Here is a 15763-nt window from a genome sequence, read left to right as displayed (position 1 = left end):
GATTAAAATAGTAAAAAGTATGTAATTTTATGAAACCTCGTTCTGATTAGTGTAATTTACTAGAAAAAAAATTACCGGAGAACTTTATCCACACAAATCTATATATAGTAACGAACAGAACTGTGTGTTTTGGTGAATATGACTGTGGTTATGAATTATGATGATCCTGTTCTGCAAGTTATTTTGGAGTCATGCAGACATCATAAAAGAACTTGCATGAATGTTGACATCATCCGTGACTTTGGTAGCAGCTAGTTAGTGCTGATAGTCATGCGCGCACATTTTGTGCTGCTGTGCACAATATTATTTGATTAGTTTCACAGTGCTGAAAAGCAACGGTGGGTGGAGTGGACCAATCACTTCCCAGTTTTTTTGCTGCTTCTCTCCAAATGCTATTATCATATATTGATATATGCCTTCTTTACAGCTAGCCTCTTTGTTCAATAAAATACAATTTTTATCTCTATTTACTCCGTCGCTAATTTTGATTCTCATACAATAAAAAAATACAATTTAGTCTCTTAATTTTTTTAAGATCAAGAATATTGATTTAACCTCCAATTTTAGGATATTGACCGTCTATAAAAACACTGAGGCCGTTAAATCACTGACATGTTTATGTAATGTTGAATTTTTTAAAAGTCATACAATAAAAAGAAAAATAAAGAATTTTCTTCCTTTTTGTTCCTTAAACTGTGAAGAGAGCTCCATAAAGATAACTATTCCTTACTCCAATCCTACTTAAATTAATTAACTCCACAAAGATAACTAATCCTTTATCTTATCCCAATCCCACTTAAATTGTATCATTTATGGCAGAATTAATAATATTCATAAAGCCCTCTTGTCAAGCACCTGTTATCAAACAACAAATGTGGAAAGGTACATGAAATTTATCTTATTTTAAAAGCTAGCTTTGGATGTGAAAATATGTTAAGATCGAGGTTTGGTTTATCCATCTGTTTGCTTATTTTTATTTTTATATTTTTTTACCAAGTCACTTTTTTCTACTTTCCCTAGTACTAAAGTTTGAAGAAGAGCAAAAGGAAATCAATTTATGATTTCACGTAGACCCACACATGGACCGTAAATAGCACAAGTAAAGACATATCCTTCACCCCTTCACCTATATTCTAATAATTTGCAAAACAAAACGTCCACTATCTTGACAAAATAACAAAATCAATCATACATTGAGATTAGACTCCATTCAAGACTTTTGTGTGGCCCTTCCTTCACGTGTAGTTGAAGCGTCAATAGATAACGCCTTCTTCAGAATGAAGAAAACTAATTCACAACCCTTCGGGGCCTTTTAAGATTTTTTTGCTTCGATTTCTACCTAGATGCTATTGTTTTACACAAGAATCTAACCTAAGAGGCCAATGGCCAAAACGTCCTTTCGGGGAACATATATTCATTCCCTTGACCAAAGACCATTCACCAATATGAATTTAAACAATTGAATTGTGATCCTAATTAACGTCGTTGTCTCTCTCTCTCTCTCTCTCTCCTCTGTGTATCTATAGATATGTATGTATAGACATCTAGAATAAGGGCATGGTAGAGACAAGAAAATGAAGAAATATCGTTATAGTTGATAGCACTGATTGAAGAAAGGCCAATTAACTCCGAATAACACGGAACTGTTGTCTCTTGTTTCTGCTTGGTGTTTGTCCGCATAGAATATGAACACATTTACACAAGTCTATACTTTGCTTCAAAGTTTTTGTTCACTTAAAGTCTTAAATTTGTAAAACATTTAGATATATTACTAGCTTATAAAACGAGCATATCCAACTCAAAGTTTGACCGAATACATTCATGCAAAATAATCACTCAAATGATCTAATAAGACCCTAGAAATTCGAACGAGTAAACAAGCCATTCAAAGTCAAGATCTTTTCGCATTGTAATTTCTTTTTGAAATCATAGGAAGAGTTATGTATTACTATTGCGCAATTATTATTAATGTATTATTATTTAACGGATCAGATAAATTTCATATTGATAAACATACCAAGAAAACCTTAAGCTTTTTTTTTAAGAGAAAATCTTAAGCTATTCGTAACAAAAAGATTATATAACCGTGTAAATAAATTAATTAGTACTATTTTAATTTTAGTAAAAAAAATAATCCTCTTTATTTAATTAATTACCTTAGTAGCAACACGGGTTCTTAAAGCACTAGTTATGAATCAATGTATTAGATTAAAATCTTGTTTGTTAAATTACATTTACTTATTTTTTTAGAAGTAAATTGAGTAATACATATACATATATACACACACACACACACACATATATATATATATATATATATATATATATATATATATATATATATATATATATATTTAATTACTTTTAAAGTAAGTTAACAACTCACCAAAAATAATCTTGTTGTTAAAGCATTACTTTTATATGTTTAATATAATAGTTTAATTTATTTTTTAACTAATATCTTAAGAATATTCGATTTTTTAAAACAATTTTATATATTATACATTAAATAAAAATATGAAAATACATTAAATGCATGCTCTAAAAAGTTTTTAATTATTTTAAAATGTAAGTACGTACTCCTTTTATTTTATTTTTTGTTTTTTAAAAAATATATATTTTTATTGAAATTAATTTCAAACTAAAAAATTTATGCAGATATTGTTTTTCTCATGAAAATTATCACGTTTGTCGTTTTAGAACTAAAAGAGCCAGCATCCGTGAGGCATTAGACCATTTCAGGTCGTAACAAAAAGGTCATTATATGCGCCGCTGTCTCTTAGGTTTAAACATTTTTTTTCACCAAGATATTTATTAATTAATCTAATAGACAGAAACTATTTTTTTAACTGTATATATTATTTAAAGTGAATTTTAACTCTTAATAAAATATTTTCCATATACATAACAAACATTCAAGCTTCCACCAAAAAAAAACATTCAAGCCTTATTAGTCATATATGTTAAAAATCAGTTTGGAGAAGTCTCCCCATTTAATATCCGGTCCTATTTCAAACAAGATTAATTACCTTTTTTTATCAATAAATAAGACTACCTTAAAAAAATACATATAGAGATACAAAAAAAAAACTAATTATTAATTTACTGTGTCTCTTGTGTTATTTATTGCATTTAAACTAATTTTGCTACTCGTTCTTTAGCCTCTTCTGTAGTCATTAGCCCAGTTGACCATCAAGGGACACATACATACGTCATATTGAACTTCTAAAATTGAAAACTAAAAGACAAAAATGGTATACAATAGTAATACTATTCATATATCTGTTATCTCAGAAAGGAGAAAAAAAAAAAGGCAGAAGCAGCAGGTAGTTAATTAATTTCAAAGTAACGTAAGAGTAATTTCCTCCGTTAATTTTTCATTATACATGAAAAAGAAAAAAATCCGAACCTAGATAGCACCATACTAGCTATACGATCAGCAAACAAAGCCATAGTCCTGCCCTTACACAAAAATCCATAGAAAGAAAGAAGAATACAAAAATTCTGTGTATGCCACATATGCCACATCACCATCCACATTAATGTCTATATTCTCTCAACAAGGAAGTTTCAAGCAATTACAAGCTGGAGCTGGTGTATTTCTAAAACCAAACATATACGAATATAAATCTTATATCATATCATCCTCATAATAAAATCAATTAAGCTTAAACAGATGACACATGCTATCTAGTTCTTGCAGAAGATGCTGATCCAGATCCATACACGTGTCCCTGGTGCTGGTGCTGGTGCTGGTGCTGGGGCTGATGCCCCATCATCATCGTCATCATAGGAGTTGCATGACCATGGCCATGGCCATAACCCTCATCCCTCTCATGTGGCCTTCCCATCATAGCGGTTTTCTCCCCCTCCATCTCCCTATACTTGTGCAGGTAAATCTTGAGAGGATCCACGTAGTCCTCGAAGCCCAGGGTAGTCATGGCCCAGAGAAGATCGTCGCCGTTGATCGTCTTCCTCTTCTCCTTCTGGCACTTATCGGAAGCCTCTCCTGTTATGAAGCTGATGAACTCCGACACGCACTCCTGCACCGTCTCCTTCGCCTCCTTCGATATCTTCGCGTTCGCCGGCAACGCCTTCTTCATGATCCTGCTCACGTTTGCTATTGGGAGGAACCTGTCTTGCTCCCTGCAACCGGACAACTCGTTGCTCCCGCTCGCGTTCCCCGTGTGACCTCCTGACTCGTTGTCGGACTCAGCCATGGATATCTTTTCTAAAGACTCTAGACAAATCCCACCAAACCATATACAACCTTATTATATATACACACATATGTTTTTTTGCTATATATTCTATTTATACGTAAAGTATTGATATCACTCACTGCATATATCGACTCATGCAAACTTATTCTAATTTAACCACCAACGTATTTAATTAGGCTAACCGAATGTGTAAGTTATATAAATTCTTTATTATCTGTCTTCGATTTATCATCTATATTAAAATACTCGTAAACAAGACTTTTCGTTTAGAATACTTTTATCTAGCTGACTCAACTTGAGTAGATTGTCTAGTGTGAACTTGTTTTTATATAAATATAAAGTATTAATAACACTATTTGACCTAGCTAGCAAGGGTGTGAGAAAAAGGCCGTGACGTGTACTATATATTAAGATTGGATTGTGGGTGTCCTTGGATTCATCTAGACCACAAGTGATCAACAAGATTAGTCGTGAATGATTGAGATTGAAGAAGTTAGGGTTTGAGAGTGAGGATAGAATTAAATAAGGAAGGTTGGAGTGGGAGAAGTGGGTGAGTGGGGGAGTTTGGGTGTTGGTGTGTATGTGTGGGTTGGATTGGAGAATTTGATTAATTAAGAGGGTATAATTAAGTTGTTTGGAGTTGATCAATTAATTATGTTTTATTATTATGGAGTCGTGGATGATTTGTGGCCGTTGGTTTATGTGATAGGTCAATTAATTGACGCGTATGTATGCTTGATGTTTAGTGTTGGATTGAGGCTATACTAGTACCTTAGGAACCAAACATCCACGTCGATGTTGAATTGTTTTGTGCTAAAAGGAGACAAGACCTCCTAAGCTGTCTTCTGTAGGACGGCTCGTTGCCTCGATCGGCTCATGAAGGGAGAAAGCTCAAGCCTAGCCTTAGACATCATTTTATGGCATTCTCAATATTTTTTAATAAAAAGTTCCGAAATATATTAACAATTAAAAATAAATTACATGTAACTACCTTGATTATCTAGAATAATAACCGCATTAATTTATTGAATTATTCACCTTAAAATAATTTAGTTAAAACATTATAAAGTACCTTAGTTAAATCATATATATATAGTTAGCATATCTTATGAGAAAAAATAATTAGCATGAGAGGATTGAAATTTGATATATAATTAGAAGGATTGAAATTTAATGTCAAAATTATATGACTTTTTTTATAAAAGTCATGACATTAAATTTTTATAGTTCATGTTTGATTACATGGATACAAGTCTAATCTATTTACCCTTATATAAGATAGTTTCCTCTCATATGATATCGATGTTGATTATTATTGTTCATTCAAATTAAAAATTAGAATATATATATTCATCCCAATTACCTTAATTAATTCTTATAATTATACATTTCAATGAATTTAAAAATTAAAAACAATTTTACTGAATCTTGATAAGAAAAGAAAAAAAATAGTGTTGTCATGTGATATTTGCTTACTAGAAAAGACTTTATTTTATAATAATATAATTACAATAATTAAAATTTATTAAAGCATTCAATTAGTTAATGTCATTAAAGATTTTTAATTCAATCAGCTATTAATTTATTAGGTTTTATTAGGTTTCAGTTTTCAACTTATAACTTTTCAACTTTTAATATAAAGAATGAATTAATTTTGGTCTATTTAGTTTTTAAAATTTTTGCATATAACAATGGAGGGAGAAGAAATTTTTAGAGAGAAGAGGAGGAAGTGACAAAATAAGATTAATAATTTTTATTTATTTTTTAATAATTAATTATTTTGATTCATTTATAATTAACTTAATAACTCAATTAATTATAATTATTTGTTACCAATATATAAGACTAAAAAGATCAAATATTACCATTAAAATATAAGAGGATCAAAATTACAAATTAATTTAATATAAAAACATGACTTTTTACGTTAATTAATACTAGTAGTATTTTCTACCAAAATAAATACCAGCAGTATTTATCAGGTAGTTAATCTAATTAATTTTAGATTAAAATATATTTTTTGTTAGTATAAAATTGATAAAGTTTGTTTTTCATTACTTGAAAAAAAAAAATCGTCTGTTTTTCTTTTCCGGTAAAATTATGTTATTTTTCATCCATCGCTGTTCGTGAAGGTGCATCTCGTCTTGAACACCAAACATCATCGCACCTTCTCTCGATTTTCCTCCCAATCACGTATACACCATCAATTTGTGCCATTATTTTTGTGTTTTTGGGTCAGATGTTGCCGCTAGGATGCGAGCAGGGGGCGTTTGGTTGCCAACTACGATTTTCTTTTGCGTGTTGGGTCTGGTGCTTAGGGTGTGAAAAATTGGAGTTTTTTTTCTTCTTCTTTGCCTGATTATGTGTTAATGGTGTCCTGTACATGTGCAATTTGGTGTTTAATTTCAATTTCATTGTTGTGGGAATAGGTAGTAGATTCTTGCATTTTTTTTAATTTGTACTAATTTTTAACAGTCAAAAACTATGTTTTGATTATTTGTCATATAATTTGTGATAATTTTTAATCTTTAGAAATTATATATTAAAATTTAAATTAAAAAATCATATTATATAGGTTTGGAGTCATTCAATTCTAATTTCAGGCAAAAAAATAATACAATAGAATAAAAAATAAAACTCTACCAATTTTATATGAACAACAAAATATATTTTAGCTTTAATTTTAATTCAACTCCCAATTATTCAAGCTTATAACTTCTAAACTCTCCGTTTAATTTTCAACTAACTTTTTCATTAATTATGCAAAAAGGAGAGCCTAGGAAAGAAGTAGTGAAAGTTGTACATTCACACTAACTAGGAGGATCCTTCAAAATATTCTTCCAACTAGATGGCACCTTCCAGATAAAGGGGGTCGATGTAGGGTTGGGTTATTATTGTCTATGTGTGGTAAGCATAAGAAACAATGGCCTATCTATTATTTCAAGAAACCATCAGAGGTTGAGTATTTAAAAAAATTGATTTTTTGCAACTTAATAAATTAAGGTTTGAGACTATTAGAAAATAGATCATTAACATCAATTCTAAAAAATATTTAATATTAGCTTTGAATCGATGTTGAAACGATGATTGTTAAAAGTAAATCATTTTTAATATTTGTTATAAAAATCAATGTTGAAAATCAAAAGTAACATTCCCAAGATCGATGTCATATAAAACAAAAGTAACATCAGTTTTACCAAAATTGATGTTGAAAAGACACTTTTCATATCAGTTTTGTCAAAATCGGTGTTGTATAATACTTATAACATTGATTTTGTCTAAAATGAAAGTGTCTTTCCTACATCAATTCTTCTTATAACCAATGTTGTATAGTCACTTTCTACATCATTTATTATATAACCGATGTAGAATGTTATTTTAAAAAAAATGCAACACATTCTCTTTATTTCCCTCCCTGTAATTTTAAAAGACACATTAAAAACTTAAACAAAATTTTTAATGCACTTCTATTAGCAATATTTGGTACTTTTTATATCAATATTTAATATAAATAGTCATATAATCATATATCCAAGAAACAATAAGGCATCAATCCTATCCACCTTGGGCAAGCCCCAATGACTGAATGTGTGGAAATTAAGGCATATGAAACATTGTTCAAATAACTAATCCAAGAAATCAAATTAAATCAGGTAAAACTCTCAAATAATATATACACAAACTTGTACACAATTAATGGAATCATTTCCAAATTTTCATTTGTGTCACATCATGCTTCTAAAAAATAGTAGAAAATATGTTGGTTTGAGCTAAGACTGTTGTTAAGATTGAGTCAAGACACTGTATGAGCCACTGAGAATCTTTAAATAAAAAGCTGAAGAACATAATAGTAATGTTTATTTTAAGGCACATGAGTCAATTTAAGCTAAAAAGATCAATTTAGGCAAATTACAATTGACAAAAAAAATTGTATTTTGTTTTTTTTTGTGGGGGAGGGGGGTTTATTTAGACATTGAAGGCCACATTTACAAAACAACTCAGGCAAGATGCAATGACATAAAAAGATAATTACCATGTCCTTTTAATTTATATGACTGAGTATCTTGAATTAGATCTGTGACCAAACGATGGTGAAGGAAGGAAGGTCGTGATGGTGATGGGAGTTGTCACCAGTATGGGTGAGAGAAATAAATGGTGTTGCTTCTTAGGAGATTGAAAATCAATGGAGGTGTGAGGAGGTTGGGTGTCGCGGTGGTGGGAGTTGCAATGAGGTCGAGATCAGAAAGGAAAACACCATCGAGAAAAGGGTTGCACCATTGTTCTGAAGAATATCTGGAAAGGTAATAAAGAGATATAATAATAATAATAATAATAAAGTAACATAATCCCTTAATAGATGAGAGAGAGTGTGCAACATCCTACTAGCTAGAAACGTTGGTGTTCTAAGAACCGATGTTAACATCCTGTTAGTAACATCGATTTTTAGAAAATTGATGTTTGTATCTTATTAGCAACATTGATTTTCTATAAACCAATGTTAACATACTATTAGCAATATTGATTTTTTAGAAATCGATGTTTCAAACTCCATTTATTTACAAATATGTCATTATTTTTTTTTACATCAATTTTTATAAAATTGATTTTAAAATGATGATATTAAAAGTATATTTTCTAGTAGTATAAATTTTTACATCGAGAAATTTTGACATACAGGTAGATTTTCGTAAGAAACTAGAAATTGAAAATAGCTAATAGAAAATTTAATAACTTATATATTTAACTAAATGAGTTAGATTTCTTTGATAAAAAAAAGATTGATATAATATACTAAGTGAAATAAAAGTAGAAAAGAAAATAGTTAAATTAGTTTTTTGTCATTTAATTTATTATTTAAGTTCAATTTGGTTGTTTAATTTTTTTTATTCAATTTGATCCTTTAGTGTTTTTCTTTTCAATTTGATTATCTAATTTTTAAAACTAATTCATTTTTAAAAAAAATATGTATTTTGTGATAATTTAAAACTACTTAGTGATAATTTTGAATTATCATAAAGTATAATTTTCTCACAATTTAGATTGAAAAAAAATTGAATCGATTTAAAAAATTAGTGAATCAAATTGAATTTGAAAAAAAATTAAAAGATTAAATTAAATCTAAAAAATTAATTTAATCAAAACTGAAGTAGTATATATGGCTTATGAAGCTTCTGTCAGCCCAGCTTTGCCTCTTGTCAGCGTTACGATTGCTGAGATGTGTGCGTCACGTATCAGACAAATCCATGGACACTGATCACTTGATTTGCCACTAATTTTGAAAGAAGGTCGTCATGACTCATTCATTCTTCACGAAACCACCTCCTTCAGCCACCTGGCAGTTTATCATCAACTGTGGGGGTCCCGCTCTTCAATTTTTAAGGTGTCAAATGCTGATCAAACATCACACTAATTAATTAATTACTACTCGAGTCGATTGCTATAACCTAATTGGCGGTGTTTAAATGTTGGAAGCAAGGTATTTGAAACTTGATTCATTTATATCCTCAACAAATCAACTTCCCATCAAATTAAAAAGAAAATAATATATTTTACACCAAAAAAGAAAAGGAAGGGACAACGTATGAGTTTGAGCAGTATCATCAATTTCATTCATGCAAAGCATAACAGAATCGGCACTCTTATAACCCAAATCCAACTATATTCAGGGAATTAAACAAACCCTTTTCTATGACAAAAGGATATTGGAATTTAGACAAAATTAAGGTTCGGACTTTGGTGTCCTCACTCCGGATACATCCGCTTGTGCGTGCTACAATTAACTCAAATTAGATTCTATATAATTTATTAAGTTATTAGTAGCAAGTTAATGATGATTAAGTAAATAACTTATCAAACATTAAGGGCCCATTTGAACAAATGATGGTGAATTTTTTGTTTTTGTTCTTAAATATAATTTTTGAAATAAATATATTATTTTTACCGTCATCACATTTAATACTATTAATATTATCATTACTAAACATGGTTATTATTGACATTATTGTTGTCTTTGTCATTTAACAATAATTCTCATTATTATTGTTATCACTTTATAAAAATGTCCTTAAATTAATATATGATTTTAATAGGTTAATAAACTTTTAAAATGAATTTATTTTGAAATTAAAAATTAGATAATAAAACTAAAACTAATAGCAAGGCATCTTTTACCCATGTCACATAACTAGATATATTTGATTAAGGAATACCATGATCTAAAATCAAATACCCGAGTCAAAAACAACAGAATTAAATTGAGCATACAAATGAGGGATTGATTACCCTACCCTTGTGATGCTGTTCCTATGCTTAGTCTTCTTGGTCAATCCGCTGTTCAAGTTATTAAATGGCTGGCTATGGAGAGAGCAAAATCTATTTACAGTTCTAGTGAAAAGGCTCAGTTTATCGAGTGAGGATTTTTCCATTGTGGAAAGGACCAACCTCGTGAATGGCCTATACCGGATATATATATATATATATATATATATATATATATATATATATATATATATATATATATATAGTTTGTTTCTTCTATATATGAAATGTCCATTAAGTAGCAAGCAAATCACTAATCACGAGCTAGGTTAACCAAAGCAATATCTGTCAGCACTTGGCAAATTAAGACAAAGATTAATGTTCCGAAGCTTAAGATTTACAGCCTTGGGTATGCCATTGATTAATATGGTGCAAAGAAAAAAGGTAGCTAGCTTGCACTTTTTGGAAATATATACTTTCTAGTTTGGAGAAGAAATACTCTGTTTCGAATTTACTAATAGACATCATTGATTTTAATGAGAAGGAAAGATGTGGAAAGAAAATACAGTGAAAGTGATTCCAATTATCCTGTTAAATTATGCCATTTTATAATGATAATGATATAAGAACCAGAAAGGATAGGAACCATAACTGTATACCTATGCGTGGATGCGTGAAAGAATTTGCATTGAACATTCTTCTTATCCCTACACGTTTGCCGAGAACAAATAATATATGAACTACCACACATAATATTATAATAGTAAACGAGGTTTATATCATAATGAAGCAGCAAAACACATGCACTCTTATATCATTCAAGTTGACGACCAATGTAGGTGTCCTGAATAGCACGATTGAGGTATAATAGCTTCCACCTAGCTCCAGACACACCATTAACAAATTTGATGCCAATTCCATGCAACGTAGATATTGAATGGGCGATTTTTGTGTATTTGGATGAGTGCTGATAAATTAAATTTAAATGTAATTAATTTCGGTTAAAATTAATTTTAAGCTGAAATGATTTATGTTTGTATGATTTTATCTTGAAAGCAAGTTCATTATAAAACTTAAGGAAGAATTTTTAATTCAACACAAAAATTACTTTTTGTTACTTTAAGTTCAAGCGAGATTCTAAGAAAAAATCAGTTTTGCCAAACAAAAATCAAACTTTTATATTTTTCTGAAATCCATTTTGACTGCAGTCAAAATTAATGAATTTTTATTATGGTCATCATGAAACCAAACCACTTGAAATTTCTTTGCCTGCAAATTTGGTTAATTCTAATATTCAGACAGGAGTTTCAGTTGCTGTCAAGTGCCGCAGTCATGCTGCCGAGAGGAGGAAAGGCAAATAAATGGTAGCAAACGCAGTTACTGACGAATTTGGAGGTTTCATTGTCGACCTCCCTTCACGCCTTCATGCAATTCCCAACTTGGAAAAGATATGCAGAGTGAAAATTCTTTGGAGTCCAAAGGGATCATGGTGCTTGGATGCTCATGTCTAGATACATAAGGGACTTAGGCTTCTATCCTTTGGGAATGACATTCGCAATTACAGTGCAGGAGACATAACGTTTCAGCATTCAACATTGAGGCAAGAACTGAGTAAAGGATAAGCGACTACACGCCTCGTGTGTAAGAATAGGATTTCACAAAAACTAACAAACTACCATTTGTCGATTAAAAACAAAATTCACAATTATTTTATTGAGTGAATCAGTGCATTTCAACAGATCTAAAACTCAACATGTAAATCATGGGGTTCTTATGCATTCTACCAATAACTACCCGAACGAAGCAAACTGTCGATCAACTAATATGCATAATGCAACTAAGCTGACTTAAGAGAGATCCATGTAGCACAGCCACAAAAAATGGAATGTACATCCCATAAACAAAACTGAGAAGTCAGGGCTTTTCCAGGTTTTTCTGATCAACCTCTGCTATGTATTTTGCAATATCAGCACAGCAAGCAAGCTTATCAGCCTTCTCATCAGGGATTTCAATAGAAAATTCTTCTTCAAGGGCCATAATGAGTTCCACTCGGTCCAAACTGTCCAGGTTCAAGTCTTTTTGAAAATCAGCTGTTTCAGTGACCTACAAAATGGGCAGGTCAAGTAGAACTGTAAGAGTAATCCAGCTGTCAGCAATATTTTTTATGTTTGCAAACATGAATAGTAAAAACAGAGAAATGGATTCCAGCACTATATATAGCTACATAGAATGGTAAGTCTCTATTAACCATTAATTTAATATACCTTTGAGCCATCAATTTTATCATATTTCTTGGCCAGTGCAATCACTCGGTCCAGTATTTGATCAGAGCTGACAGCTGTTGAAGAGCACCAACATCTCAATTGCTTATGAGCACCCTCATCCCCAGCCAAAAACCATCTTTCGGTTGATCTCCTCAAATTCACACGAGTCAAGATAGATTTCCTTATGCTTTGCATATTCAAGTCAGCAAATGATCCAGGCACTACTTCAAAGTTATCCAAGGTGTTAGTTTCAGAACATAGAAGAGGTGTCATCAAAGAGTGTATCTGTGAAAGTAAGGATAATAAAAGACTTTTCCCCCTTTCTCTCACTCAAAACAGTAAGCTAATACTTCCTCACAACTGAGAAAACTCTGAAGTGTACAAGTGTGTGTTTAGATTCACGTTGAAACATCCAAAGTTTACAATGAAATATCAGCAAATGTAACTTTAGTTAAATGTTCACATGTTTGGTTTTATGTTAAGAAATTGATTCTGCCTCAAAAATTGATTAAGTCAAAGCAACGTTAGGTAACTCTTGTATTAGATAAAAAAAATAATAATGAATTTTACTATAACTCAGCATAAAGCACTTCACTTCAAAATCAATTTTACAGAACCTCACTCAAACACACACTGACAGTATAAGCATTGTACAAAACTAAATCGTATGGCCCATCAGACAAAACGTAAATACATGGTAAAATAAATTTCAGAGAAACACAGCTTACTGTTGGAGGAAAAAATTAAAGAAACCTAAGTCATAGTCAATAAGCAACAAGGATCCTAGAAGCTATACATATGACTGGACATCATTTAAGACTATAAAGGCCTCAACTCTCAGATGCCAACACCACTAGCTAGGTCTCTTGTCAAACAAGATATCACTCACTGGTAAGAACCAATACAAGATTTACACAAGGCAAGGTGCTTGTCATGTCCCTATTTCCTTGGCACCAGGAACTGTATCTATTACATTCCATCAGGGTCAAGAAAGATGGGAAATTCCCAACAAACTCCTAGTATCATTAACAGAGGTAAAAAAAAAATATTGCAAAGAGCATGTCACAATTACATCAACACATTTCCATTAAACTGTCTTGAAAGAGATAGATTATAAACAACTTTACACACACACCTGAAATGTGATATCATGTTTCCATATAATGTAACAAACTAGGAGTGGCTAAACCTACCCATAGCATAGCATTCATCAAATGGCAACAAGTGGGAGTGGAATTAAGGTTGAAGGTGAGAAAATTGTAAAGAGAGAGGAAGAGACAGAAGTGGGCACTCACGAGATTCGGCGCAGTGGACTGGGATTTTGTCAGAATATACTGACAAATGAAGCGATCGGATAGGTGTTTGATATAATGCCTGATAGAAAGAGTCAAAACGAAAATACACTCTTTTTTTCTTTACCTCACACTCGCACGCTCCTACGCTCAATCACTTTCAATCCTTCTCTTCACAGTTACGTAGCAACTCGGTTTTATTTTGTATATTTATACAAAATTAATATTTTAACTGAATGTTTTCTTACTCAGAAAAAATAATATATTTTCGTTTAACACACAATAGTCTAATTGAAACACTTATCACTTAATGCATCTTTGGATTTGTTTTGTTTTTTTAATTAAAAATGTATTGTTAAAATTATAATTATGAGCTGTTATTTTATTAAAAAAAATTATTTAAATATATAAAAGTTCGGTCTGTATTGAATGAAAGAAATTTACTTTCGTGTTGATCAAGTCAAATTTATTACACATAAGAGTAATACAGGTAAATTAATCCAATTACACGGGTTGTCGGTTCAAGTAATAAAAAAGGAATTGTGTTATCAGAGATTTTTCATTTGAAGTTTTGAAAAGTTAAAATTAATTTATGATATAAATTGAGAATCAAAGTCAACGATAATTTATCTACATCTTTCTCTTTTTCATTCACTAAAATGCCTTTTAATGACGAAAACATGAAACTCATCCAAATCAGTGGAATGTTTCAAATGTAGTGAGTCTACTGATGCATAAACTTGAAGTCATATGTGACCCTTTAATCTCAACCCAAAGATTATTGTGATTATGTTTGATAAAATTAGTTAAAAATTTAATTGAAAGCTCAAAAGATTATTGAAAATTGAAAAGTTAAGTGACAGTTAAAAGTTAAAAAATTAATTTATTAAATTAAAAGTGTTTGACTAAAATTAACAGTTGAAGTTAATGAAAAGTATAAAATGATTGAAAAATAATAGAATAATGATTTATTTCAAAAGATAACAAGTAAAATGAATAAATATATCAAAAATAAAAGTGAAAGAAAATATAAAAAATTATATAATAGAAATTAGCATTTTAAAAAATGTTATATCAAATAGTATGTCAAAAAAAGTAAGAAATTATTAAAAAAAAATTATTTATCGAACAATCAAATGAATTTTTCATTTAATAAAAAATATTAAAAACTAGTTGAAATATTTTATCGAATAGGGTATATTTCAGTATCCCAATAGAATTTCACATTTAATATAAATTGAAGTTTAGAATAGTTTATAAACTTATTTCTCCTTTAATCCACTGGGACATCTTTTTGAAATAATGAGACCCACACAAGTAAAAGGTAATGTTACTCAACTACAAGAATCTTTAATTCCTATAAATATGTATGAATATTTTTAAAAATATTTGACTAATCAAACAAATTTTAATAACTTTTAAATTTCAATAGTCATGTTTTTTATGAAATTTTCTTTATCCTACCAATTACTTTTGGAAGGTAATTATGATAAAAAAAATTAACAAATTTATTATATATTAATTCCTAGTCTAAAAGACAATATCAGTGCATGCATTATTCATTCTATAACTAAAATCTCAAATATATATCTTTATTTATTGAATTGAGGAGTGTTAGAAACACTTTATAACACACTCCTTTAAACACTTTTTTTCCTATTTGATTAACTGTTTTTGAAAACTACAAATTCAAGAAAGAGAAATAATAAACATGATATGGAATCCA

The 15763-nt window shown here is 30.2% G+C and overlaps 2 protein-coding genes across 7 annotated transcripts; both read right to left on the bottom strand.

Annotated features, from left to right (window-relative positions):
• Positions 1-3334: 3334 nt before the first annotated feature.
• Positions 3335-4473, bottom strand: LOC114425504 (nuclear transcription factor Y subunit B-3-like). Its single transcript, XM_028392446.1, has one exon. The coding sequence runs from the start codon at positions 4218-4220 to the stop codon at positions 3687-3689; it is 534 nt and encodes a 177-aa protein (XP_028248247.1). The 5' UTR covers positions 4221-4473; the 3' UTR covers positions 3335-3686.
• Positions 4474-12159: 7686 nt separating this feature from the next.
• LOC114367172 (acyl carrier protein 3, mitochondrial-like) lies at positions 12160-14223 on the bottom strand. 6 transcript variants are annotated; one of them, XM_028324293.1, is made up of 3 exons: positions 13939-14223; positions 12746-12966; positions 12160-12584 (listed from the first exon to the last, which is right to left on the bottom strand). In XM_028324293.1, the coding sequence occupies exons 1-3, from the start codon at positions 13940-13942 to the stop codon at positions 12396-12398; spliced, it is 414 nt and encodes a 137-aa protein (XP_028180094.1). In that variant the 5' UTR covers positions 13943-14223; the 3' UTR covers positions 12160-12395. The 6 variants fall into 6 exon arrangements, with proteins under 6 accessions (XP_028180094.1, XP_028180097.1, XP_028180095.1 ...); XM_028324296.1 differs by having other exon boundaries at positions 12746-12969; positions 14041-14222; XM_028324294.1 differs by having other exon boundaries at positions 14041-14222.
• Between the last annotated feature and the right edge of the window lie 1540 nt (positions 14224-15763).

The sequence above is a fragment of the Glycine soja genome, chromosome 9 (genome assembly GCF_004193775.1).
Source record: "Glycine soja cultivar W05 chromosome 9, ASM419377v2, whole genome shotgun sequence".
Taxonomy (NCBI): domain Eukaryota; kingdom Viridiplantae; phylum Streptophyta; class Magnoliopsida; order Fabales; family Fabaceae; genus Glycine; species Glycine soja.
This window is presented reverse-complemented; position numbering and strand designations above follow the sequence as displayed.